The 26,343-nt window shown below is 38.5% G+C and overlaps 2 protein-coding genes across 3 annotated transcripts in view; one reads left to right on the forward strand and one right to left on the reverse strand.

Annotated features, from left to right (window-relative positions):
• Positions 1-26,343, forward strand: part of NRDC (nardilysin convertase) — a 108,911-nt gene that overhangs the window by 81,579 nt on the left and 989 nt on the right. For both annotated transcript variants that reach the window (XM_047727120.1, XM_047727121.1), the window contains 19 exons: positions 1,033-1,110; positions 2,429-2,549; positions 2,626-2,684; positions 2,973-3,027; positions 8,899-9,003; positions 10,519-10,642; positions 11,185-11,271; positions 13,201-13,320; positions 14,677-14,728; positions 15,618-15,768; positions 16,226-16,353; positions 19,208-19,370; positions 21,127-21,158; positions 21,413-21,551; positions 23,679-23,726; positions 24,017-24,069; positions 24,478-24,561; positions 25,227-25,317; positions 25,550-25,666. In XM_047727120.1, the coding sequence (XP_047583076.1) occupies positions 1,033-1,110; positions 2,429-2,549; positions 2,626-2,684; positions 2,973-3,027; positions 8,899-9,003; positions 10,519-10,642; positions 11,185-11,271; positions 13,201-13,320; positions 14,677-14,728; positions 15,618-15,768; positions 16,226-16,353; positions 19,208-19,370; positions 21,127-21,158; positions 21,413-21,551; positions 23,679-23,726; positions 24,017-24,069; positions 24,478-24,561; positions 25,227-25,317; positions 25,550-25,666 (1,807 nt within the window). The remainder of the gene's footprint in view (positions 1-1,032; positions 1,111-2,428; positions 2,550-2,625; positions 2,685-2,972; positions 3,028-8,898; positions 9,004-10,518; positions 10,643-11,184; positions 11,272-13,200; positions 13,321-14,676; positions 14,729-15,617; positions 15,769-16,225; positions 16,354-19,207; positions 19,371-21,126; positions 21,159-21,412; positions 21,552-23,678; positions 23,727-24,016; positions 24,070-24,477; positions 24,562-25,226; positions 25,318-25,549; positions 25,667-26,343) is intronic.
• Positions 21,025-26,343, reverse strand: part of OSBPL9 (oxysterol binding protein like 9) — a 177,945-nt gene continuing 172,626 nt past the window's right edge. Inside the window, exon 26 of the mRNA XM_047727123.1 lies at positions 21,025-26,337. The gene's annotated coding sequence lies outside the window, so the exon portion shown is untranslated. The remainder of the gene's footprint in view (positions 26,338-26,343) is intronic.

Raw genomic sequence — 26,343 nt, forward strand, 5'->3', positions numbered from 1 at the left:
TTTGTTTTGTGAGATTAAGAGTCTCATGGTTTGTCTCCTGCTGGATCCCATCTTGTTTTATTTTTTCCCTTCCTACCCTTGTTTATACCTACAGAGTAGCCAAATACAAAACCATTAGTTTTTTTCAGATGCAGATGTTGTGTAATCTACAGCATTCATTCTTTAATTTATTTCCCCTATATCAGTCCTAGGATAGATATAATTCAAGTTCATATTTTCAAACAATTTTGTGTGGGGTTTGAAGATTGTTTAATGTAGTCAAGATCCCAATATTATAACTTAACTTTTAAGAGTTTATTGAACTCCATAAACTAATTTTAAAATTTAAGAATGCTTAGATTTCTTAACTTTATTTTTCTGTAGTTTTATTTTGTAGCAATACATTTCTGAAATTATAGTAGAAGCCAGTGGGAAAAGACAATTTAAATAATATGTATATAATTACTCAGACTAACATTTTTACACTTGTTACATTGTCATGAAAACTCTATGAGTAAGTCGCTGGGCAAGTGAAGAGAAAAAGAAAATACAATGAGGTTATGTCTCCTGTTCAAGATCATGAATTTACTTAAAGGAATAACTAAAACTATAAGCTAGATTTTCTGACCCATAAAGTAATACATTTCATTTTACTACAGAGCTTGATGCAATACTGAAAGTTTTTCCTGACACTGAGGGACTCATTCTCTGTATTAGGTTCTAAAATGATAATCTATATTATTTCCATTTGAGGTGAAACAAAAATGAAATATTTTACCATAAAAAAAAGTTTGGCATTCAAGAGAAAAAGTTGTAGTCTTAGTTTTGAAATGATCATACTCATTCAGTGATTTCAGATAAAGAAGTTAAATTTTACCATGTTTTCTGTATTTACTGTGCTATTATCAAGTTAATAATAATTTCATGTGTGGTGGAATTTATGTGATAAGTTTATAATCATATTCTTAAATATCATAATATTTGAAGTAAGAATTCCTTCTGTGCTTATACCTTAATTATTTTTATTTTTGACCTTAACATTTCTTTTTAAAGGGTGAAGCCACTTCATTATATCTCTTGGCTGGTTGGGCATGAAGGCAAAGGCAGCATACTTTCTTACCTTAGAAAAAAGCAAGTATTTAATTATTAAGTATTTTCAGTGTAGCAATCTCTGAAATATAATAGACAATAAGAATTCTATAACCTATTCTTCTTGTTTTATCTGCCAGAAAACCTAGAATCAGATCTAATGGTTAATTATAGTCACTTTAATACCTAAATTATTTTAATAGCCCTATTGTATTTGTGCATTTCCTCAGAAGCTACCTTTTAGCCCTTATTGGAAGTTAGTTATACACAAAATTTAAAAAATCATAAATAAATGGATTCCAGAGTTACATAAAAGCTTAGCTCTAATCAAGAATTTAGATTTGAATGGTAAAGAGGTCAATTATTTAAATGCTGTGGATCTCCTGCCTTTCCCAACCCGGAAGGTGGACTTTAAAGAAAACTACACTGGGCAGAGAAATCATAACAAATAGTAGGACTGTGAACATTATATGCAACTGTGTTAGCAGAATGTTTCCTAATGCATTTAAGCACTTGGTTAAGTTGCCTAGTCAAATCATAGAAAGATAGCTTTAAATCAGGACCAATAATTAAAGTACTTCCTTGTTTGATTTTTCTGTACACTAATTCAAGAATGGAGAGGAAGATGAGAAATTTAAGTAAGTACTTTAAAGGAGTGGTATGACTAGAACATTCAAAGAAAGCTAAAAGACTAGGGTTATTGTAAAAGAATAAACTAATGGTATTAGTTACATGTATATCTTACACAATAAATGCAATATGCTTTAAGATGTGCACAGTTTTTCTACCTTACCGGACTTTATTAGAATTTTACATTCTTCATTCTGGTTTCTTCCCTTCTTGTTTTAGGTTTGCAGGATTATTCTAGTCAGGAAAAAGACAGAGTCTCATTGCTTCTTTCTTAGACAACCTATAGAGGTTAGCTGATAGTCTCAAAGAGCTCATTCGATATCCCAAGTAGGGATATATCTGAAGTATTTTAAGCTTCTTCTCAGAGACAGGTTCAAATGGGATGAACGAAATGCCTCCCAGCAACCATAATTTTAATATTTGGTGCTGTTCTCTTCAACAGAAACTTCTGTCTCTTCATAAAACTATTAATATTATTACTATGCTATAATATGTATCAGTGCTTCCATAAATATGGCTGTTATCTCCTGGTGATTCTTGCATATAGTACAGTTGCTTGGGAGGCCTTGTACTTCAAAAATTTATACTTTTAAACTTACTTTTGGAAAGCATGTTTTCCTCTGAGTTTCCCAAATTTTACATAGAAAGCCTACCTATTTTGTTAATTTGAAGTATTTGTAGACTGTCAATCCCAAGATAATTGAGTGGATTCATTTTTTCCTAACAATAGGTGCTGGGCTCTTGCACTATTTGGTGGAAATGGTGAGACAGGATTTGAGCAAAATTCTACTTACTCAGTGTTCAGCATTTCCATTACGTTGACTGATGAGGGTTATGAACATTTCTATGAGGTAAATAATTAAAATGGAATTTAAGAAATATAGATATTACTTTATGCAAAAACATAATCAGATGTTTTGTTTTCAGGTTGCTCATACTGTCTTTCAGTATTTGAAAATGCTGCAGAAGCTTGGCCCAGAAAAAAGGTAATATGTACATAGTAGAATTAGGCTAGAAATCAGTCCTAGTATGTTTTAGCCTTTAGTCTGCCAAATAAACATGTTTTGGTCCTACCATGATGGTTTTTCAGGCATTTCCTGCTTAAGTTCCTTCACTGGCTCCATATTCTGATTCTTTTACATGTATTCACATGGGAAACTTGAAACATTAAGGGTTTACATTAATGTAGCCAGTCTGTTTTTTTTCCTCTTTCCTTGCTGAAGATTCCAATAAATTTAAATACATCTTCTACTTAAAAATTTCTTCTTTCACAGAATTTTTGAAGAGATTCAGAAAATTGAGGATAATGAATTTCATTACCAAGAACAGGTACTGGAAGTCAAATTCTTTTTGAGTGTTATCTGTGACCAAGTTGAAACTGGTGTGGACATTATTCCTCTTTTTGGAAGTGTCACTGGAGTTTTAATTCTGCCACTCTCTGTCATGTGAGTCCTAAGATGGCCTTGAGGTTATCTGAAAATTAACTCTTGTGTTTTTAAGTACATATCTTGAGTAACAGTGAGAGCATTAGGCGGATTGACACAGATCTTGTGTGACAGTCATTTTATCTATGAATAAAATGTCTGTCCTTTGATAAACATTCATGGATAACTTGCTATGTTCCTTGATATTTTGGGAATTCTGATATTACGAAGACATTCTCCAGGATAATTCTGTGATAATTACCATATGTACTATGAGAAACAGTGTACTTTAGGATTTCAGGGCAAGGAGAACATTTGCCTTCCATCTGAATAGAATCAGGGAAGGCTCCATGGATGTGGTAAATTTGAATTGAGTTCAGCATTAAAAACAGATAAGGTTGGATACACTGTAAGCAATGAGAAAAACATAAATAAAGAATTCTGGGTTATTGTGAAAAAGTAAATGATCCTATGTGTCTTTGAAAGGAAGGTATAATGTAAGGCTGAAAGGTAAGGAGTTTAAAGCAGGATTTCTTTAAAACCCTTTTTGTGGGGCACCTGGGTGACTCAGTGAGTTAAGCCTCTGCTTTCGGCTCAGGTCATGATCTCAGGGTCCTGGGATCAAGCCCCACATCAATGGGGAGCTCAACAGGGAGCCTAGTTCCCCCAACACCACCCGCCTGCCTCTCTCTACTTGTGATCTCTGTCAAATAAAATCTTGAAAGAAAAAAAAAAAAAAACACTTTTTGTGTCCTGGATCTCTTTGGAAATCTGTTGAATCCTCAGAATAGTATTTTCATCCCTTCAACTTTTTAAGCTCTCAGATCATAGTGGTACAGTGACCACTGATTTATCCCTCCCTCACCTAGATTCACTAGTTAATAGCTTTCCATATTTTCTGTTCTCTTTTTTTAAAGGACAAATTTGTGGTTTTAAAAAAGTATTTTATTTTAGAAAGAGAGAGTGAGCAAGAGAGACCACAAACAGGGTGAAGAGCAGAGGGAGAAGCAGACTCCCTGCTGAGCAAGGAGCCTGAGGTGGGACTTGATCCCAGGACTTTGGGGTCATGACCTGAACCAAAGGCAGACACCCAACTGACTGAGCCATCCAGGTGCCCCATATTTTCTATTTCTTTCTTTCCTTATATATGCATGTGCATGTATGCATATCTTTTTCCCAAAACATTTGAGATTTAATTACAGATATTATGGTACTTCACTTCTGAACGTTTTGTAGCATATATCTGCTACACAAATGTATTCTTTTGCATAAACCTCACTAAAATTGTCGCACCCAGGAAATTACATTGAAACAATGTTGTCAGATATTACACAAACCAGGGATGCCTGGGTGGTTCAGTCTGTTATTCTTCTGACTCTTGATCTCAGCTGAGGTCTTAGAGTCATGAGTTCAAGCCCTGCATTGGACTCCACACTGGGTGTGGAGCCTACTTAAAGAAAAAAAGATACGTATACACACATATTGTGTAACATATATGTTACACAATTATATGTGTAATTTGTATATTACATATATGTTACATAATTCATAAAATAGTGTTTCTAAGTGAAATAAAATACAGTAGTTTTTGAAGGAATATTGAAGTAAAGTACTCAAAATGTTCAAAAAATAAATGTGTATCTTTATTAACATTAAATAATAAAGTCTAACAGTTACTTCAGTTTTAAGTAGCAGTGAGTGTGAGATATCTGTGAGAACTATATTGTGATTCCTTTTTTTAAAAGATCTTATTTATTTGAGAGAGCACGCACAGGGGGTGGGGGGGCAGAGGAAGAGGGAGAAGCAGATTCCCTGCTGAGCTTGATGCGGGGCTTGATGTGGGGCTTGATCCCAGGACCCTAAGATCATGACCTGAGCTGAAGGCAGATGCTTAATCGACTGAGCCACTGAGGTACCCAACTATATTGTGATTTTTATTGGTTAGTCATAGATGCCGCTAATACAAGTGTGGTTTGTACCTATATTCATAATAGAATAAAAATGCTAATTTAGGGACGCCTGGGTGGCTCAGTTGGTTAAGCGGCTGCCTTCGGCTCAGGTCATGATCCCAGCGTCCTGGGATCGAGTCCCACATCGGGCTCCTTGCTCGGCAGGGAGCCTGCTTCTCCCTCTGCCTCTGCCTACCTCTCTGTCTGCCTGTGCTCGCTCACTCTCTCTCCCTCTGTCTCTGACAAATAAATAAATAAAATCTTTAAAAAAAAAATGCTAATTTAGAGGTTACTGAAAATAAATACGTAATTTCTTCCCAGCCAATTCATGCACATACACACTCCTGAATTTGTTCATTGATATATCTTGTGGGAAATGTCTGTGGACCCTGGATTAAAAACCCCTGATTTAGAACTGCTTCATAGAGCTTCTTGAAGCTGCCTTTTTGGTCATCACCAGAGATGATTTCCTGAATATCTACTATAAGTAGAGAAGATTTAGGTACATGAGGACAAGGTCACAAAAACTGTAAGCTTTCAGTTACTGTTGATTCCTATGTAATCTGCTCTGTATACTTGAATCATTGAAATAGAAATAAAAATCTTATTCTATGAAAACAGGCTGCTTTGACACATCTATTGGCCATTACAGGGCCCTATAGACACGCCCCCCGTAAGTGGACTTACAGGCATAGAACTCCACAAGTCCTCCCATTTACCTTACTAGGAGTAATTTTGTTCAGTGTCCTTATCAGCTGTGGTGGCAGCATGTGGGTCAGAACTATGGCAGGGAAGGAGTGGGATCAAGAATTGTGGACTACAACCCTAAGAGATACCCAGATTCTTTTTTGGGGGGATCAGCTTTTTAGCATTGGTTGAATGACATTTTTGTTCTGCCCCTCCAGTTTCTTCTTAGCAGATCATTTCAAGATGTCTTTTTACTGACATCTCCCCATTTTTGTAGTTCCTATTTTTACCATTAGCAATATTCATGAATACTTGTCTTGATTTTAAAACATGAGCCCAAGACATCTTAGATTAAAACCTAATCAGTGCAAAGTGAGAACAAATCAGAAAGGTCTATATCTGTGTGTGAACTGCTAAATTAAATCAAGTAGCTCAGCTTATTATTTTTTTTTTTAAGATTTTATTTGACACAGAGAGAGAGATCACAAGTAGGCGGAGAGGCAGGCAGAGAGAGAGAGAGAGAGAGAGAGGAGGAAGCAGGCTCCCCACTGAGCAGAGAGCCCGATGCGGGGCTCGATCCCAGGACCCTGGGATCACGACCTGAGCCGAAGGCAGAGGCTTTAACCCACTGAGCCACCCAGGCGCCCCAGCTCAGCTTATTTTGGCTTTTATACTTTTTTTTTTTTTAAAAACAAAGTTAGAATATCTCTTCTTTAGACTTTTTCTGGTCTTCATCAAAGGCAAGTGGGAATGCCCTTTTTAAACTATTCAAAGCAGTCTTATTTTAACTAAGAAATTTATTTGTTTATTTTCTTATTTATTTATTTAAGATTTTATTTATTTGTGAGAGAGTGTGAGCCACGGGTGAGGGGCAGAAGGAGAGGGAGAAACAGACTCTCTGCTGAGCAGGGAGCCTGACCCAGGATTCGATCCCAGGACCCTGGGATCATGACTTGAGCCAAACAGCTGCTCAACTGACTGAGCCATCCAGGTACCCTTAATTAAGAAATTAAAACAAATTATTTCCTATAGAAACTTGGACTCAGTATGTCTCATAAATCAACAATATGAACTAGAACAAGGTGTTTAAGTGCCTTTTTGTAGGCAGAAAACAAATAATGTAATAATAAGGCAATAAAAGTTTGTAGTAGATAAAAAAAATTAGAGGACAGATAATAAAAAGTGTTGGAGAAGAAATAGAGAAATTAGAATCCTCATACATTGCTGGTGGGAATTGTAAAGTGGTATAGCAGCTTTGGAAAAACAGTTTGGCAGTTCCTTAAAAAGTTAAACAGAATTACCATATGAGCTCTACTGTAAGTTCTTCTAGGTATTCACCCAAGAGAATGGAAAACATGTCCACACAAATACTTGTACACAAGTATTTCTAGTAGCAGTATAGCCCCCAAAGTGCAAATACCTAAATGTCAACGAATGCATGGTTAAACAATATATAGAATATGTACACGATGGAATATTACTGAGCTGTGAAAAGGAATAAAGTACTGATTCATGCTACAACATGGATGAACCTTGGAAACATGTTAAGTGAAAGGTAGTCACCACAGGTCACATGTTATATGATTCCATTTATATGAAATTTCCGGAGTAGGTAAAGCATAGAGATACAGCACAGATTGATGGTTCCCAGTCGCTGGGGGGAGTGGGTAGTAGGGAGCGAATGTTTAATGGTTATAGGAGTTTCCTTCTGGAGCAAAGCAAATATTCTCCAACTAGATGGTGGTGAATGGTTGTACCACTTTGTACACTTTATTTTAAATTTTACTTCATTTTTAATTGTGTACTTTAAAAGTGTGAATTTTATGATATGTAAATTATATCTTTAAAAAAATGAAAGAGTAGCATTTAAGTGTTTTTCTTAATACCTGTTTCATTGCCTTGGCACTAGAGATTTGCTTTTAGCCAGGGTCCTTAGTGGTTTCTTATAGGAAATATTTTGAATCATTCAGTTTTGTTGCATACCAGAGCAGTTAATTTATAAGTAAGTGGCTGGTGAGAATAAATTACTTAAAAATAAAATGAGAACAGAGTAGGTGGAATTGTTTTAAATAATAATAGCACCTTAGTGACCAGTCAACTTGATGATTCAGGAATGTTTCCTGAGGTAGGAAGTGGAACAAAAAAGCTAACATTTTCTATTTTTTTCTTATTCTATTTTTATGTGATAATATAGTAGATAACATATACCTGTGGTCTCTAGTTCAATGTATGCATGTCTTATTTCTTCTCCATGAATTCAGTAACCTTCAGTTCTCTTCTGTCTCCCATTAGATGAGAGAAAAACCCATCGTGTCTAGTAAAAGACTGAATAGTGTGGTATTTTGGAAAGAGTGTTTGCTGCTACATTAGAAGGTCCAAGTTCTAGTGTCTACTCAGCCTTTTATTTACTGTGTGGCTTTGGGCAAGTGTATTTCCTTATAAAATGTAGGAGTGGAACCACTTGGTATCTGAAGGAGTTGGCAGTTTTAAGATTCTGAACGTCTGGGTGCTCAATAAGTATTTGCTTTCCTTTGAAAAAGCATTTTCATTTCATAGGTTAGAGAACTTTTGGTTACTCTTTCAGTTTTAAATTGAGGAAATATACTGATTAATATAATTTCTAATATCAAGACTTTTATCTAATGACACATTTTGATTTCTGCATTGATTCATGTTTATAGGTAGTTTTTGGTCATAGGGCTATAGTGATAAAATGATGAAGACTCTCTTTAAGGACATCAGTCACATGGGGTACTTCTAAACAAGCATTTACAGTTCAGTATTGTAATGCTCTCATGATGAGGCTATGACATGATCAGAGCCTAGTGTGTTATAGGGCTCAGAATGGGGATGGGAGGATGTCAGGTTAAATTCCTTAAGGTGGTAAATTTTTTTCTTAGAATTCTGAGCATCAAATTATCCTCTCCCCTTTCCCTCTTTTTTTTTTTTTTTAAAGTATTGCTATGCCCAGTGTGAGGCTTGAGTGAGGATCAAATTCTTAGCCAAAATTATATCTGCACAGTATATATCTGTTCAGAAGCTTTTGGTTTCACTCTTTAAAAAAAAGAAAAATTATTTCTGTTTTGTGGTAAATTAAGAATAATGGAAGTTTCTGGTGTGAAATAATTCTCTCTTTACAGACAGATCCAGTTGAGTATGTGGAAAATATGTGTGAAAACATGCAGCTGTACCCACTACAGGACTTTCTCACTGGAGATCAGCTTCTTTTTGAATACAAGCCAGAAGTAAGGTTTCATTTCTAAGAGTTACTTTTAGACAAAGAGGAGGGGGACAAAGTGCAGAGATACACTTAAGAACTGTGGAAATGTAGAAAACTTGGCTAAATTTGTTGAATTTTTTATTTAAATGAAATATCAGTAGTTTTGTGGGTAATTTTTCATGATTGCTGTATATGATCATGTTTTAAATATGAGGAGAAAATCAAGTCCTTTTGTCAGGTACAATTATTGTCACTATTTTTCAAGGGTCATAACATCTACTAAAAAAGTGATTCCTAAGAATTATGTGCTTTAGTTGCTAGGCTTACTTGGAGAGTTGTTTTGCTTACCTTATAGCTCAGTTAGAGACTCTGGGCAATTACATTTTAACCATTTTGAAAATATGTATGAGAAATGTAAGATTCCCTGAATTTTGTAACATGTGACTTATAGATAATATTATATACAAATAAATATTTGGTTGGGTTTTTCCTTCCTTCCTCTTTGGGAATAAGTCATTTTGCTCCATAGGAGTTCTCATAGCAGTTTTCAGTTGGATGATTTGCTCCCCAGGGGATATTTGTCAATGTCTGGAGACATATCAGTTGTCACAACTGGGGGATGCTCTTGGCAGATCATCTAGTGGGTGAGAAGCCAGAAGTGGCAGCTAACCATCCTACAGTGCAAAAGACAGCGCCCCACAGTAAAGTATTATTTGGCCCAAGATATTAATAATGCTGAGGTTGAGAAACCTTGATAATAGGGTATTCCAAAATTTTAGAGGTAGGGAAAGGTAAAGGAGAAAGCAGTAATCACACATTCTTGTTATCTCCTAGAAAGATTGGGCCCTGGGGTCCAAGTATTCTATTCTGAACCTTCATTTATTGTTTTTTTCTCAAAGAAATAGTGTTTAGTTGGTAGTTAGGGTTTCAGACCTTACTCACAAAATCTTGTGTTTACTCCTACTTTAGTTGAAGGATTATTGAAGGGGGCCTTGCTGTGGGATCATTTTACTGATTCTTGGGGATGAAGTAGTGTAAGCATAGTCTTTGGAACCATGTACAAACTTGTTTAGAACTCCACATTTGCTATTTCTAGCTGTGTTGTTCTGTACATATTATGTAATCTTTAACCCAAGCAAATTACATAACTTTTAACAGGAACCTGAGTAGTATTCTTTATAAAATTGAGTATAACTTAGAGTTGTTTTAAGATTAAATGAAATAATGTATGTTAAAGACTACCTGGCACATAGTAAAACTTAGTAAATGAGAGCTATTTTTACTGCTAGTTCTATTATTATGTAGGATTTGAAATGAACACAGTTTATAGTATTATTAAGAAACATTTGAAACAACTAATAGACTAATGAAGTTTTATAAATTGGGGTGTTCATGAGTATAGATAAATTTCATGTGTATCAAGATGTCAGGATCTTGGGGATGCCTAACTTAATATGGCTTTGCCTTTTTAACAGAGATGTATTAGGTTAAAGTTGTTATTGTGTGTGTTTGTGTGTGTGTCCCCTCGTACCCCAATTAGGTCATTGCTGAAGCCCTTAATCAGCTAGTTCCGCAAAAAGCAAATCTTGTTCTACTGTCTGGTGCTAATGAGGGAAAATGTGACCTCAAGGAGAAATGGTTTGGGACTCAATATAGTATGGAAGGTAAAATACTTTAATAATTGTTTTACAAGTTTAAGTTCATCTGACTCATATGAGAATTTTTATTCCTTAATAATTTTCTGATGGTTCCTATGGGAAAAAAGTGTAAACTTTTTTAGAAGTTTACTTTGAAATGAAAATTATTCACACTGCTTTGCAGAAAATTACTTCTACTATGTTTATATTTATTATGGCTAGTGAAAAAATCCTGTTTTCTGGATAGTTTGGGGAGGAGTTCTGACTATGTTTTAGAAGAGTACTTCTGAAACTTCAGTGTATGTTTTTATCACCTAGAGATCTTATTAAAATACAAATTCTTATTCACTAGCTCTGGGGTAGGTCCTGAAATTCCCCATTTCTAATAAGCTCCCAGGTGATACCAGTGCCACTAACCACACTTTGAGTAGTAAATGGCTAGCATGCCTGGATATATTACAGTTATCCTGAGAAAGAAAAATTGATTTTTGAAGGCTAGTTGTTAATTGGTTTATTATTGAGAATTCTCAGCATTTTTTATTGGATCAGTTTGTTTTTCATCTCTACAGATGTTGAAAACTCTTGGGCTGAACTATGGAAGACTAATTTTGAATTAAATCCAGATCTTCATCTTCCAGCTGAAAATAAGTACATAGGTTGGTGAAAAAGCAGTTATTATACATAATCCATTTATGTATCAATAAAACAAATAGCAGCTGTATAGTGCATTTACAAAGTGTCATTCGAATTCCTATTTGAGCTTCCCAGTAACATTGTTTTCTTAATTTTTTGAATGAGAAAACCTGAGGCTTAAAAAGGCAAAGTGACTTTTCCTAGACTAGTCAGTCGGTGAAGGGAGAAAATAGAGGACTGCCTGAAACTTATGCTTTTTCTTGTGTGTCATAGCTGATCCTTTTATGTCAAATCTCTGTAGGAACAGCCATTATCTTTCCTGGTTGTTCTAGTGTTTTTTAAACCAGAAGTTTTGTGAAATCATTGTAGTGGGTTTTCAGGTCAGTGTGTAATGAGTTATGAAAGCATTAAAAAAAAAAAAACAAACAGGATGGAAAATAGCGAAATGTTTAATTGCTTTATAAGGAAAGGGTATTATTTCAAGAACTTTGGTTCTGTATAGAGATATATATGTGTATCTGTCTGCCTGTCTACTTGCCTGCAATGGGAAACATTCTAACTATGAGAAGGTCACTGGTCTAGGTCAAAGGTTACAGTTGGATATAACTAATTTAATCAGAATGTCATTTTCCCTAGCAGTTCCACTCCTAGGTGTATACCCAAAAGAATTGAAAAAAAGTAGCCAAATAAATACATGTACATGCATGTTCATGGAAGCATTACTCATTAATGGGAAATAGCCCATATGTCCATCAGTGAATGAATGGATGAAAAAATTATGGTAAATATATACAAAGGAGTAATAGTCATTAAAAATAAATGAAGTATGTACATGCTACAACATGGATGAACCTTGAAAACATTATGCTGAAGAAGCAAGACATAAGGGGTCATATAGGATTCCATTTATATGAAATACCCAGGATATGTAAATCCATAGAGATGGAACAGAAGTTGATGGTTGCCAGTGGCGGGGAGGCAGGGGAGTGGATAATGGGAAGTGACTATTTAATGGAGTATAAAGGTTTCCTTTTAGGGTGATGAAAATGTTTTGAAACTGGATAGAAGTGGTGGTTGCACAACATTATGAGTGTACTAAATACTTCTCAATTGTTCACTTTCAAATGGTTAATTTTGATATGTGTATCTAACCTCAGAAGACCAAAAGCCTTTTTAAAAACTCTCATATATTTTAGACAATTCAGTTCCACATCTTGAACTTTGAGTATCTAAACAACCCAGTTCTTTTTAATAAATGTAACAAGTAGTTTTTTATATTCTTGTTTTCCTTTAAGTAGCTTTTCTCACCTACATACAGTTTATGTTTTCATTAACTTAGAGGACAAATTTGACTTTGTTTTTTTGGGTAAGATTTTACTTGCCAGAGAAAGAGCAAGAGAGAGAGTGAGCAGAAGCAGGGGGAGCAGCAGGCAGAGGGAGAAGCAGGTTCCCTGCTGAGCAAGGAGCCTAATGCGGAACTTGATCCCAGGACCCTGGGATCATGACCTGAGGTGAAGACCTAAGTGGCTGAGCCACCCAGCCATCCCAAGTTTGAGTTAGATAGAACAGAGCTTTTTTGTTACCTTTCAAATGTCCATAAGGTTGATAAAAGACATTTTCATTCAAGAATGGATTTGTTTGTAAATTGGTTTATACAACTATCCTGACTAAAGGCTAAAGGCCCCTCTTACAGTTAAGACTATCTTTGAGAAAGACAAAGAAGCAGAACATGGAGAGATCAGAATTGATCATTAGGAAATTATAGATCTTCAGAGTTCATTTAAAGGCCAAGAGAATTTTCTTTTCTGTGTTCTAACTTATTATATTCTAGCATTTGAATTTGGCTTATTTTTGCCACAAAGAAAAGTTATCTAGACTTCTAAAACCAAGAACAGATTATTGGGAATCATGTTAAATTACTTGAATGAATTATTACTCTTTTCTTTTGTTAGCCACGGACTTCATGTTGAAAGCTTTTGACTGCCCTGAGACAGAATACCCTGTTAAAATTGTGAATACGCCACAAGGTTGCCTGTGGTATAAGAAAGACAACAAATTCAAAATTCCCAAAGGTAAACTGTTTCCCTCTGGAAAAGGAGTGAGCTAAGTACAACTGTTTCTCCACTTGGTAGCAACCTATTTCTGTGTGTCTGTCATCTGTCTCCCTTTCTCCTTCCTCTTCCAGTTGAAGATCTTTTCTTTCTTTTTTTTTTTTTAAGATTGTATTTATTTATTTGAGAGAGAGAGAGACAGTGAAGAGAGGGAACACAAGCAGGGGGAGTGGGAGAGGGAGAAATAGGCTTCCTGAGGAGCAGGGAGCCCAATGCGGGCTCAGTCTGAGGACCCTGGGCTCATGACCTGAGCCAAAGGCAGATGCTTAATGACTGAGCCACCCAGGCGGCCCTGAAGATCTTTTCTAGGCTTATCTATCAGATCCAGGCTGTGCTCCAGTGCAGTTGCAGAAATCCTTATATAAATTACAGATTCTAGGAAATACATAAGGATTCAAGGCTAAAATGCAGTTGTTTCTAAATACTCTTCTTGCAGTTAAATGAAAGCAGAGCCAGGTGTTTGACCATCTTAGGGAATGGGTGGTGTGTTAAGAGTATGCTGAAGGAATTATTCTTAGACACAATAGCTAGCCTGTTCCAGTATTACAAATGTAAAATATCCTCCATCACTCTCCCTCTACCATTTTGCTTTTATTGTAAGAGAATCACAGTATACAGTTAAATAGACTTCAGAGTTCTTGTCCTTAATGTTGACCCAAATGTCTTTAAAGTTGACCCAAACTGTGTTGCATTTTTATTTTCTGTTCTTGTGCATAGCATAGGAACTTACTGAAGCAGCTTGGGATCCAAAAAAATAAATAAATAAAGTAAAATCCTTTCATTGCCATTTAACCCAGATCCCCAAGCTTAACACAACTGTTCTGTGGCTCTTAGGCCTTCTTGAGTTTATTGGGAATTACTTACTTGAATTACTTGAATACTTATGTATTCAAGTAAGAATTACTTACCAGTGTTTCTAAAAATGGTGTTAATATTTATTCAGCTTCTTTGGAAAGTCTCTGCTATAGCTTTCTCTGAGCATTGAGATTGTTCTTTAATGTTTTTGACATGTATACCTCTGTAAACATTTTCTCTGAAAAAAGCTATTAATAAATACAGCATTCCTAGGCTCCTTTGTGTGTCTATGTATCTGATCTTCCCACAGACTACAGTGTGCCTTCTGGATACTACTTAGAATGGTAAATACTACTTTTTAAAGATAACTTGAGGATAAAGATGTAACAAGGATTTAAGGGCTAATAGTTTATTTCAGAATTTTTAGAAACTGTGATGTGTTAGGGGCATTTGGCAGATGTACAAAATATTTGAGGCCTCTGGCCTATATTTTCTCATCTTTTTTTTTTTTTTTTCTTTTAGCCTATATACGTTTCCATTTGATTTCACCTTTGATACAGAAGTCTGCAGCAAAGTAAGCAATTGTCCCCTTTACTGGAAAATGTTTCTTTTTGAAAAACTATTTTGTTTGTTTAATTTTGAATCATTCCGTCATTTTCTCTATTAGTACTGAGCTGTGCTGCTGATTTATGTATTTTTTTTCTGTGCCCTAAACAAATTATTTGTATTGATACTAAACATTAAAATGGAATTGTGGCAGCTCCATTTCCAGCACCCAGTTATAAAACATGCTGATAGTGTACAGTAGTCATAGTATTACTGGATTGAGAAAGTTCTTTAGAGATGAGTTTGGATTAGCTTCCAGTCTATAATAAGAACAAATGCATCTGTTGATCCTATATTTAGAAACTGGCAAGGAATCTGATTATACTTTGTTTGTAGCAAATAACATGTATTTATAGATAACTGCACTGTGGGAGGTCAGTCCTAGAATATGCCTGAGAGGTGCTCAGGAAATGTTAGTATACTTGTTCCTTTGCCGCTTAAACTGTGGAATCTAGCCTTAGAATGAGAGGCAGCACTAATATTTATTAATACCACTTGAAAAAGTGTATTAACCGCCTCCCTTCCCTCAGATTTTTAATTTGTCAGTCAGAAAACCTGGGCTGCAGGGATGACCAGAGCCTTTGGGCCAGTTGCCTTTTACACGTACCCCATTTTTCAGTATAAGCACTAACATTTTACATGTGTGCATAACATGATGAGGATTGGGAAGCACTGCTGAAGGTAGATATTCTGTAATGTGCCTATAAAACTGAGTCCTGCATAAGCTGTATTTACCTTTGAACTACATTACGGAGTAGTCACTGTCTTTCTAAACATGGAATTTCCTATTCCAAAGCACTTTTGTTCATGTTTATTTCTTGCCAATTAATGGTGTTGTTTGCATTTTATACTCTCAGTGTGGTCCTCTTTGATATCTTTGTCAATATCCTTACCCATAACCTTGCGGAGCCAGCATATGAAGCAGATGTGGCCCAGCTAGAGTATAAGTTGGTAGCTGGAGAACATGGTTTAATTATTCGAGTGAAGGGATTCAACCACAAACTACCTGTAAGTACAAGTGTTCTGTTTTGCTCATAGAGAGGTTTAAATTTTATATTTTTGTCCCTAAAGCACCAAGTATAGAGGCTTATGCATGAGTTGGTATAAACAGAAAGAAATGTTCATTGATGTGGGTTAGCATGTTTTCTTGGCTGGTGACACGTAAGAGCAGCGTATTTACTAATTACTAGCAATGCATGCAATACAGCCTCTGCTTCAGGCTTGATTTCACAGCCCTTTGCTCTCAGTTTCTCTGCAGCCAACACTGGATAGGATAGTTTGATAAAAGTTGTCATTACTTCCAAAATTAATATATAAATGTAATGCCCTCCCAGTTAAAGTCACATTTAGGGGCGGTGGAGATAGTGAATAAAAAATTATTTAAGTTTATTTGGAAGAAGAAAATCTTTAAGAATAGTGGATTTCATGCTTCTTTACTCAAGGCTCCTCTTTCTTTTCTTTTTAGCTACTATTTCAGCTCATTATTGATTACCTAGCAGAGTTCAGTTCCACACCAGCTGTCTTCACAATGATAACTGAGCAGTTGAAGAAGACCTACTTTAACATCCTCATCAAGCCTGAAACTCTGGCCAAGTGTGTATACATAGGATCAGCTTATATTTTGAAAGTATTTGCCTTTCTAGGGGTTAGGTATAGAGGGAATGAGGCTGTAGTTTCAGTAATAATTTTTCAAATTAGGATTGGCTGTGGTTAAGGAGACCATCCATTGGGTTATAGGATTTTTTTTTTTTTAAGATTTTATTTATTTATTTGTCAGAGAGAGAGAGGGAGAGAGAGCGAGCACAGGCAGACAGAATGGCAGGCAGAGGCAGAGGGAGAAGCAGGCTCCCCGATGAGCAAGGAGCCCGATGTGGGACTCGATCCCAGGACGCTGGGATCATGACCTGAGCCGAAGGCAGCTGCTTAACCAACTGAGCCACCCAGGCATCCTGGATTTTTTTTTTTTTTTTAAGATTTTATTTATTTGACAGACAGTAAGAGAGTGGATATAAGCAGGGGGAGTGGGGGAGGGAGAAGCAGGCTTCCTGCTGAGCAGAGAGCTCCACAAGGGGCTCCATCCCAAGACCCTGGGCTCATGACCTGAGCTAAAAGCAGACATTTAATGAGCCACTCAGGTGCCCCCAGGTTATAGGATTTCCAAACATAGCTTAAGTAACTGTGAGTAGGACTAAAATAAGCCTACTTACTCTACTTAGAGGCTAAAGGTAAACGAGGATGTTTTTTCCAAAGTTTGTAAGTAAACAACGGTTAAAGAAATGCTGGCTTTGTTATAGCTCAAAATTGCTTTACTACTGATTTTAGTATATTGGGTGTTGTTGTGATGAAACAGTTGAGTTTAATTGCTTAACCTGTCACTTACCTGGCAACTGTAGCTATCCAGAATTCAGCCAAGTTTCCAGAGGACAGAAAAAGGCTTCTGACTGTATAATAATGCTTAAACCCTCTGCTCATAACCCCTTGAGGCTTTCATTAGAGCCTGTTCTTTATGTTTTTTTTTTTTTTATTAAAGAATTGAAAGCATAGTCTTAAAAGAGATATATATTTTTTAATGATTTCATTTATTTATTTGATAGAGACACAGTCAGAGCAGGAACATAAGCAGGGGGAGTGGGAGAGGCAGAAGCAGGAAGATCAATACAGAGCTCGATCCCTGGACTCTGGGATCATGACCTGAGATGAAGGCAGAGGCTTAACAACTGAGCCACCCAGGTGCCCCGAGCCTGTTCTTTTGTCTAGGGCCCAGATGTAGCTCTGTGTGAACCAGAAAAAGTACCCTTTTGGGTGCCCTCTTTCAGCAGGAAGAACCTTTGTGGGAGGGAGAAAAAAGTCCCCTCTATGCAGACACAGCCCTTTGTGCACGTGGCTTGCAAGCCCCTGCTTGATCTCCTTGCTGGGCATCTAGAAATGGTAAACAGCACAACCTTTTATAGAGACCCTACTCTTGACACAATTATTTATTTCATGGTCAGTTCTTTATTTAATTTTAAAATTTAAATTCAGTTAATTAATATATAATGTATTATTGGTTTCAGAGGTAGAAGCCTGTGATTCATCAGTCTTACATAGTACCCAGTGCTCATTTTACATTACATGCTCTCCTTAATGTCCATCACCTAGTTACCCCATCTCTCCACCACTCCTTTTTGACACAGTTATACGGAGCCCACATATGAATAAAATTCAAAAGCAAGGCAGGTGGCAGTTAAGAGTCAGACCTGTAGTAACTGATAATCTGGTCATAAAAAGTTATAGAAACTAATAACCAAATGTAAGTTGGAAAGGAGAGTTGTCTGGGACTTTCAGTATGATGAAAAATAGCCCTGTGTATCCAGTAACTCCTGAATACTACCTTATTAAAATGTGGTAGACTAATAATTATACCTACTTATTGACGATTTGTTATTTGCTACATATAAAACCTTTATCTGTATATATCTATCTAATTCTGTCCAAAATCTTATAATGGTAGCCATTACTATTTCCCTTGTTTCACAGATGAAGAAACTGAGTCACAGATATTAATTTGCCACGTTCCAAAGTTTAGTGTGAGGAGGAAGGAGAGTTCGGGGTGGGAGAAGTTGGGGGGATGAAGAACAGAGGTTGGTCTGATTCTGGCCTAGAGCCACTATGTGTACTATGTTGTCACTGCAGTAATAGATTCCCATAATGCTGTCCCCTAGTAATTAATAAAATGTTAATGAGATTTCAAACAAAAATAGTAATAATTCTAAATTGGTGTGTGACTCATCTGGCAACTAATGTGAAATTTTTATTTTGCAATTGAGACAGGTGAGTTGTATCAGAGAGCAAATCTATATATAATTTTGTGTATGTAATTTTTTTTATAAGCTTAAGTTTTTTTTTTTTTTTTTTTTAAAGATCTTACCTATTTATTTGGCAGACAGAGATCACAGGTAGGCAGAGAGACAGGCAGAGAGAGAGAAGGAAGCCGTCTCCCTGCTGAGCAGAGAGCCGATACAGGGCTCGATCCCAGGACCCTGGGATCATGACCTGAGCCGAAGGCAGAGGCTTTAACCCTCTGAGCCACCCAGGCGCCCCTGTGTATGTAATTTTAAGTGCTTTTTGGTGATTATGACATTTTCTCCCATCTTATGATAGAAATTCTTTTTTTTAAAGATTTTATTTATTTATTTGACTGAGATCACAAGTAGGCAGAGAGGCAGGCAAAGAGAGAGAGAGGGAAGCAGGCTCCCCGCTGAGCAGAGAGTCTGATGTGGGGCTCGATCCCAGGACCCTGAGATCATGACCCAAGCCAAAGGCAGAGGCTTAACCCACTGAGCCACTCAGGCACCCCAGAAATTCTTTTTAGAAACATGTCACCTGTAGAAACTTAACAAAATCTTTTTTTTACCTTAAGATTCATTTCAAAATGATGAAACTTTTTTATTCCCTGCCCTCTGAACAGAGATGTGCGGCTTTTAATCCTGGAATATGCCCGTTGGTCTATGATTGACAAGTACCGGGCTTTGATGGATGGCCTTTCCCTGGAGTCTCTGCTGAGCTTCGTCAAGGAGTTCAAATCCCAGCTCTTTGTTGAAGGCCTGGTACAAGGAAATGTCACAAGCACAGTGAGTGTGAGGTGCTCTCTTGCTCTTGGCTAGGTCTGAATGCTGCTGTGGGCTCTGGAATTGCATTAGTTCTCCAGAAAGAGAAGCTCTGTAGAGTTGTCATAGCACGGCCATTCTGATGCAGGGCAAGACTTTCTTAATGAGAAGATTGCTGATAATGGATAGAGCTTTGGATGAAATGGATTGGGTAAATACATGGTATTGGTTACTTGTTGAAGATTGTGTGTGGAAACAGTTTAGAAATTAAAGTGTAAGCTCTGAGGTATGCTGAGGGATGTACACAGACACACACACACACTTTGGCAGAACTTGTATATCAAGGTTGTGTGTTAAGGAGCTTGGGCTTTATCTTGTAGTAAATGGAAAAATCAGTGAAGCATCTAAAAAGGGATTTGTTGTTAAGAAAGATGCAGGGACCAGTTAAGAGGCTTTTATAAGAGTTGACATGATTCCAGAGTTTATGAGGTATCCAGAGTAGTCAAAGTCATAGAAACAGAAAGTGGAGTAGTGGTTACCAAGGGTTGGGAAGGTGGAAAAAAGGGGAAGTTGTTTTATGGGTACAGAATTTCAGTTTTGCAAGGTGAGGAAGTTCTGGAGTTCCATTTTACAACATTGTAAATATACTTAACACTGTGGAATTGTACACTTAAAAATGGTTAAGATGCTAAACTTTGTTATTACATACACACACACACACACATACACACACGCACACATTGAGGCAAAAAATGATGAAGCCTGAGGTTAGGCAAAGTAAATGGAAAGAGAAATAATGTGGTAGAGGATGGCTAAAACTCAGTGATTAATTGGATGTGGGTCTAATAGAGGAGGGAGGGGTTTAAGATGATGCCTGAATTTCTTGCTTGAACCAGTGGGTTGGTGGAGGAGTGGGGAAAATAGGTTTGGGGGCATATGAGGAGTTTGTTCTGACATATATTGAGTGGGATAGGTCTGTGGATCTTGTAACTAAAAGGCCTCTTCCAGCCAAGAATGCTTGTTTGGGACTCTTCGTAAATTACTTGGCTGTTGACCATCTTTCTTCATGGCTTCCTGGTTTCTCAAGACTGGCCCTTTGATGGAATATATAAGTGGCCACTCTTGAGACTGGCTGTTGTCTCCTCTCCACTTCCTGTCTTTATTCCCCAGCCCCCAAACTAGCCTTAGTTTCTTTCCTCCCCACGTAAGTTTAAAAGCTTCAACTCAGAGAGAGGAGCAGGGTAGCTGCCTGCTTTTCTGAGCACAGCGGGAGTAGTGGGCAGGGGTCCTTTTGGTCCAGAGGACTTAGTACCATGAATTGCTCTAGGTAGAAACCACTGTAGAGTTGAGCTGACACCTCCTTTTATGCCCAATTCTGTAGATAAGAAAAAAGAAGTCTTGAGAGGGGAGAAGCATTCACTTAGTGTTAAGTGTTGTTTTATTGCTCTATGCCATGTTCTGTATTTATAGGCCGAGGTTTTGATAACACAGTCACAGGTGTCACAGAGGACACAGCCTAGTAGGCTAACCCAAACAGTTAAGTTTGATCATGTCACAGTGTACAGGTAAACAGAATGCCAATGGGAGAACAGAGGAGATGTTCAGTTGTGGAGAGCCTCTTAATTTTCAACAGTCATAATCAGTGTTGTTGAGAGACTATATCTACTTTCCTAATTCTATCCAGGGCTTCTTAAAGAATTAGAATATTGATATTAGTTGCTTCTGGGTGAAATTAATGTCAGGAGAGCCTGCTATAGTTATTTTCTCTTTTGCCTCCTAGGAATCAATGGATTTCCTGAAATACGTTGTTGAGTGAGTATTGGTTTGTTTTTTCTCTGTGGGAGTTGTTTATTCCTACCAGCAGTAGGGCCTTGAGCCACAGCTCAGTTATTACTAAATCCACAATGGATGATGCTCCTTGTGGTAGGATTTCTTGAGGCTGGTTGTGTAAACAAAGTTAATTCAGAAGGGACTGTGGGCAGCCTGACCTCTTCTTCACAGCAGTTTGTGGGTGGGGGTAAGAGGATAAAGGCACTGCGCAGTGACCCATACTCATTCTTTTGCAGCAAGCTGAACTTCATGCCTCTGGAACAGGAGATGCCTGTGCAGTTCCAGGTGGTAGAGATGCCTAGTGGCCACCACCTGTGCAAAGTGAGAGCTCTGAACAAGGGTGATGCCAACTCTGAAGTCACTGTGTACTACCAGGTTAGTTGGCCCCTTTACAGACAGCCATCCTCATGGCTAAGTATCTTTAGGGCACTAAAGCCTAAGTACTAGGGCACTAAAAGTCCAAAGTACCTGGGAGTCGTGACCCTACGACTTTCAAGGCCTTTTTGCAGTTACCTCTGTAGCTTTTAATACTTAGGGTCATTTGTCCTCCTGAAGCAATTGAATTAAAAAAATTGCTCCTATTAGTGAAATGGATCCTTTTACAATCATAGGGCTTCACTGAATCATTCAACTACTAGTCCAGAGGGACAGAGACTGAAGAGTGGTTGGAAGTTCCCATGTGTTCCCCTGAAAAAACCCCAAGTAGCAGGGTATTTTTTAAAAGGACAGTTTTGAAAAAGAGACAAAAGTAAAAGTAAAGCCAAGCGATCAATAGATAGCAAACAGAATGACTACCAGAGTCATAATTAAAAGTTTTAAAGCATCTGAGATAAAGGACTTGTCACTGTATTTTGATGATGAATACGAAGTCCAGAGTCCCTTACTTCCCTGAGGTCATACTATTTAGGGCTTGAATCTATTCCTTGTGTCCTCAGATCCTGTGTTCTTTCCACACCATTCTAGAAAGGTGGGATGGGGCTTAAAGTAAGAGCTTTTCAACAGTCTCAGTTGGCCCATAACTTGTGGTTAGTCCCACTTACTTCTAGGACAATGGGGACCTGTGCCTCTCTAGACTGATCTCAGACTTCTTCAACTCGGGTTCCTATGCTATGGTTCCTGGGTGTCCTGCACGAGGAAGTCACTTATCTTGTCAGGCCCTGTGAAGATGCTCCTGGTCTGGGCTTTGGGCAGGCCTGTCACCTTGTCCTTTTACTGTTTCTGGCCCTGGACCTCTTCTTCCTATAGAGACCTACCTTGTCTGTGGCGCTTATCTCACTCTGGCTATAGATACCTAGTTTGCTTGCTTTTATCCAGGTTCTCAGCTTTTCTTTAAGATTTATTTGAGAGAGCAAGAGAGCTAGCGAGTGAGCATGCACGAGGGGAGGGGCAGGAGGAGAAGCTGACTCCCTGCTGAGCAGGGAGCAGGATATAGGACTCCGATCCCAGTACTCTGGGATCTTGACCAGTGCCGAACGCAGATGCTTAACCAACTTGAGCCACCCAGGCACCCTGTTCTCAGCTTAATATTTAAAGCTGAAATGACTACTGGGCCCAAATTTCATAAATGATATCCCTGGCCCTGCTTAGACCTGTCCACATGTCCAGTGTTTCTGCTGCTCAAAATCCATAGTACTTTACCTGTTGTAGGGTGAGATTTCATATTGTGGAACCTTGTCTGTTGAGGTACTTTCTATCCATTACCTCTTAGCACTTCCAAAACAAGCTTTCTTTACAGAACCACTTCCCTCCTCCCAGAGCGCATTTTGAACAGAATATCTTCTTGTCTAACTGAACAGGACTTGTAGGACACACAGGCTTTTTAGTCTCTTCCTCTAGTGAAGTGGGAAGGAACAGAGTCTGTTAGAGGAGCATGACTGTGGGATGTACTAGCAGCATCCTTGCTTGTTGGCCTCCTGCTTTCTTTCATTCTGACTGCATCATTTTGCTACTCTCCAGGACAGCCAGGATGTGGTCTCCCAAGTGTGGTATCTATCTGCATTTTAGGAATTTCTTTTATTGACTGGTTTGGGTTCCTGTGTGTGGCCTTAGAAGCTTCTATTCATACCCTTTTTGTCTGAGGAATCAGTCCAGATACCCTTCATTGATCCCAAATATTTTCTGTTCTTCTCCTTAGGACCTTGAACTTCAAGTACCTAACTTCAGGTTTTGTCCTTTGGGTCTTGGGCAGGAGCTGGCAAGTTGGGTATTACTCCAATACCCAAAGTCCAGTTGGGACTCACCTCCATTGGGACATACAGTCCTGTGCAAGGGCCAAGAATACAAATGATCAAGTGTGATTTCTGTCCTCACAGGCTGTCTAATGGGAAGGTAGATGTGTCAACAAAATTGTTGTAAATAAGGAAATAGAGGGTGTGATCAGTTCTCTTGGGGGAAGAGAGTAGGATGGATTCCTGAATAAATGGTTGTCAAGAATAGCTTGATTCCTCAAAAGTCCTGTAAGCCATTGGATTTTCAGTTGGTCTGACCAACCTCTCCTTTCAGTCAGGTGCCAGGAGTCTAAAAGAATACACTCTTATGGAGCTGCTTGTGGTAAGTTGTAATAAAGAAGAGTAATGTGTTCAGGAGCCCCTGACCCACTATGAGGACTGGCCTTTCTGCCTGGGAACTAGGGACTTGGGAGGGGTCGGGGACCTGTTTGGTAGGTGAGAGGGTTATTTTTAGTATTGTCATCTGCTATGAGCATGGACAGGGGACCTGGGCAATTTAGGAAGAAGGCAGTAAGGGCGGCTGGACTTTGGGGTTATGTACACTTGGGGGTTAGAAATGGAGGTTTCTGTGCTGGGAGGAGTTGGGCTGATGGGTAGTATGTTGAATTACAGATGCACATGGAAGAGCCTTGTTTTGACTTCCTTCGAACCAAGCAGACCCTTGGGTAAGTCTGCTGGCAAGAGCACTGAGCTCAAATAAAGGTCTGGGGCTTACTTTGCAGGCTGTATTATCACATATCCTGAGTGAGCGCAGCCTCTTGGAGCTTGCTGGTCCTTCCATGTTTTAGAGTCATACTGGTCAAAACAACTAGAATCTGCATCTTGGACTATGATCAGGTTTTTAGTTCAGTCAAGTTTCAAAGATTAGCAAGGAAAAAGGCGCGTAGTTCTCAGTTCAGAAGAGGGGTGGACACCCTAACCCAAAAATGAAGTAGATGCATACCATCTGGATTTTCTTCTAGATCTCCAGGTCTAGTTATGATGTGCAGAAACCCTTCCCACTCACCTCTAGTCTCTGAGGGCAGGGCCCTGGGGACTACCTGAGTTCACAGAACTTTTCATTCTGGCCGTAGGTACCATGTTTACCCTACCTGTAGGAACACATCTGGGATTTTAGGATTCTCTGTCACCGTGGGGACTCAGGCAACGAAATACAAGTGAGTAGATGGGCCCAGCTATTATTCTTGGCCTGGAGATTGGGGGTTATAGGTGCTTCCTTAAACGTCAGGCAACTCTGACTGAATAGGGTTTGCTTCACTTAATCACAGCAGTGGTGGGGGGGGGGGGGGGGTGGAGATGCAGGGTGGGTCATAGATGGCCTGATCCAAGATGGATCAATAATGGTTCCAATGATCCTAGAAGGCTTAACTGAAGTCCTGTGGTATCCCATGGTCACTGCAGGGCTTGCCAGTGTGTCCTCTAAGTGGGCCTGAGGACAAGAAAAGCAGAGATGGCTGATCTGGCATTTATCCTAGAACCAGGGTTCAAGTCTTGTTGGTTCTCAGCTTTGGAGCGGGGTCAAGCATGGGTTGTCACTGCTTATGTGCTGAGGATGTCAGAAGGTGGGCTAGAGTTAGGGGTTGGGTCCTTTTCTGTTCTCTCACTCAGCTTAGGGAAAGAGTAGTGAGCCTAGAAGAAAATACTTCAGTCTCTTTCTAGAACCATGCCTTAGCCCTTTTTTCTCCTTTGCATTCTGAGACCAGGTTTTTTTTTTTTTTTTCTTTTTTGGTGCAAAATACTGGTTTTATTAAAGCATGGGAATAGGACCTGTTAGCATAACTGCTGCCTCTGATGACTTTTAATTGAGGATATTTTGTTTCAGTTCTGAAGTTGTTGATAAGAAGATAGAAGAGTTTCTTTCTAGCTTTGAGGAGAAGATCGAGAACCTCACTGAGGAAGCCTTCAACACCCAGGTGAGTAATGCTGGCCTGGTCTTTTGTTCCTTTGGCCAGATCTTGAGTTTTGTAGTTCCACCTTAATGTGACCAAAATGTCTTCCTAGCTTCATCCCTCCCCTTCCTGCTGGCAGGTCCCAAGTGAAGGGATCACAGCAGGTCTGTCACAAACCAGACCAAACAGGATCAAGTGTGTGCTGGGGCAACTGGTGTGATGCTACATCTGAGGGTTTCTTTCTTTGGTGGAATAGGTCACAGCTCTGATCAAGTTGAAGGAATGTGAGGATACCCATCTTGGGGAGGAGGTGGACAGGAACTGGAACGAGGTGGTGACACAGCAGTATCTCTTTGACCGTCTTGCCCATGAGGTAGTAACACAGTTTTGAGTATCAGAGTCCTGACCCCAAGCAAATCAGTATTGTGTGGAAAAGACCAGACCCATTTTTGTATTGGTACTATTTCTGTGTAACGTAATTGTTTTATATATTGTATTTATATTGAGGCTCACTACAGGATTTGTGAAGGGAAAAAGGTTTCTGCTATTTAAAGAAAATTGAGAACTTCTGATCTTTGAGCAATTCCTCTCCAGATTTATTAATTCTGGGTGTCAGGTCTTTTTGACCGCTTCTGGCCCAAAGTAATAAAACCTACAAAAACAGCTCTAGGACCTGCAGTCTAGCTCTCGGATAATATAACCCTACATGATGAATTAACAAAGGACACTGAGGCAAAAGGTGGTTTAACAAGAGGTTTCAGCCCAGCTCAAAAGGTGCTCCAGTTTTCTGATCAGAAGACAAACTTCTCTTCATCTGTTTCAATTGTTACTGTATTTTCTCAGGCCAGAGTATACCTTAGCATGCACCCGAGAGGTTACACGAAGTTGGTGGGTTTTGGCTCCATGTGTACTACTCAGCTGTAACTATAGCATCTGCTACCCTTTCTTTATTTGCCAGGGTTAACTATTGCTATGAAACACAGAAAGGGGTGTCACAGAAGCTCATTTTCATCCTTCTCTGGAATGTTGAGGGCAAGCTGAAACCTGGAA

Source organism: Lutra lutra, chromosome 4 (assembly GCF_902655055.1).
Source record: "Lutra lutra chromosome 4, mLutLut1.2, whole genome shotgun sequence".
Lineage (NCBI taxonomy): Eukaryota > Metazoa > Chordata > Mammalia > Carnivora > Mustelidae > Lutra > Lutra lutra.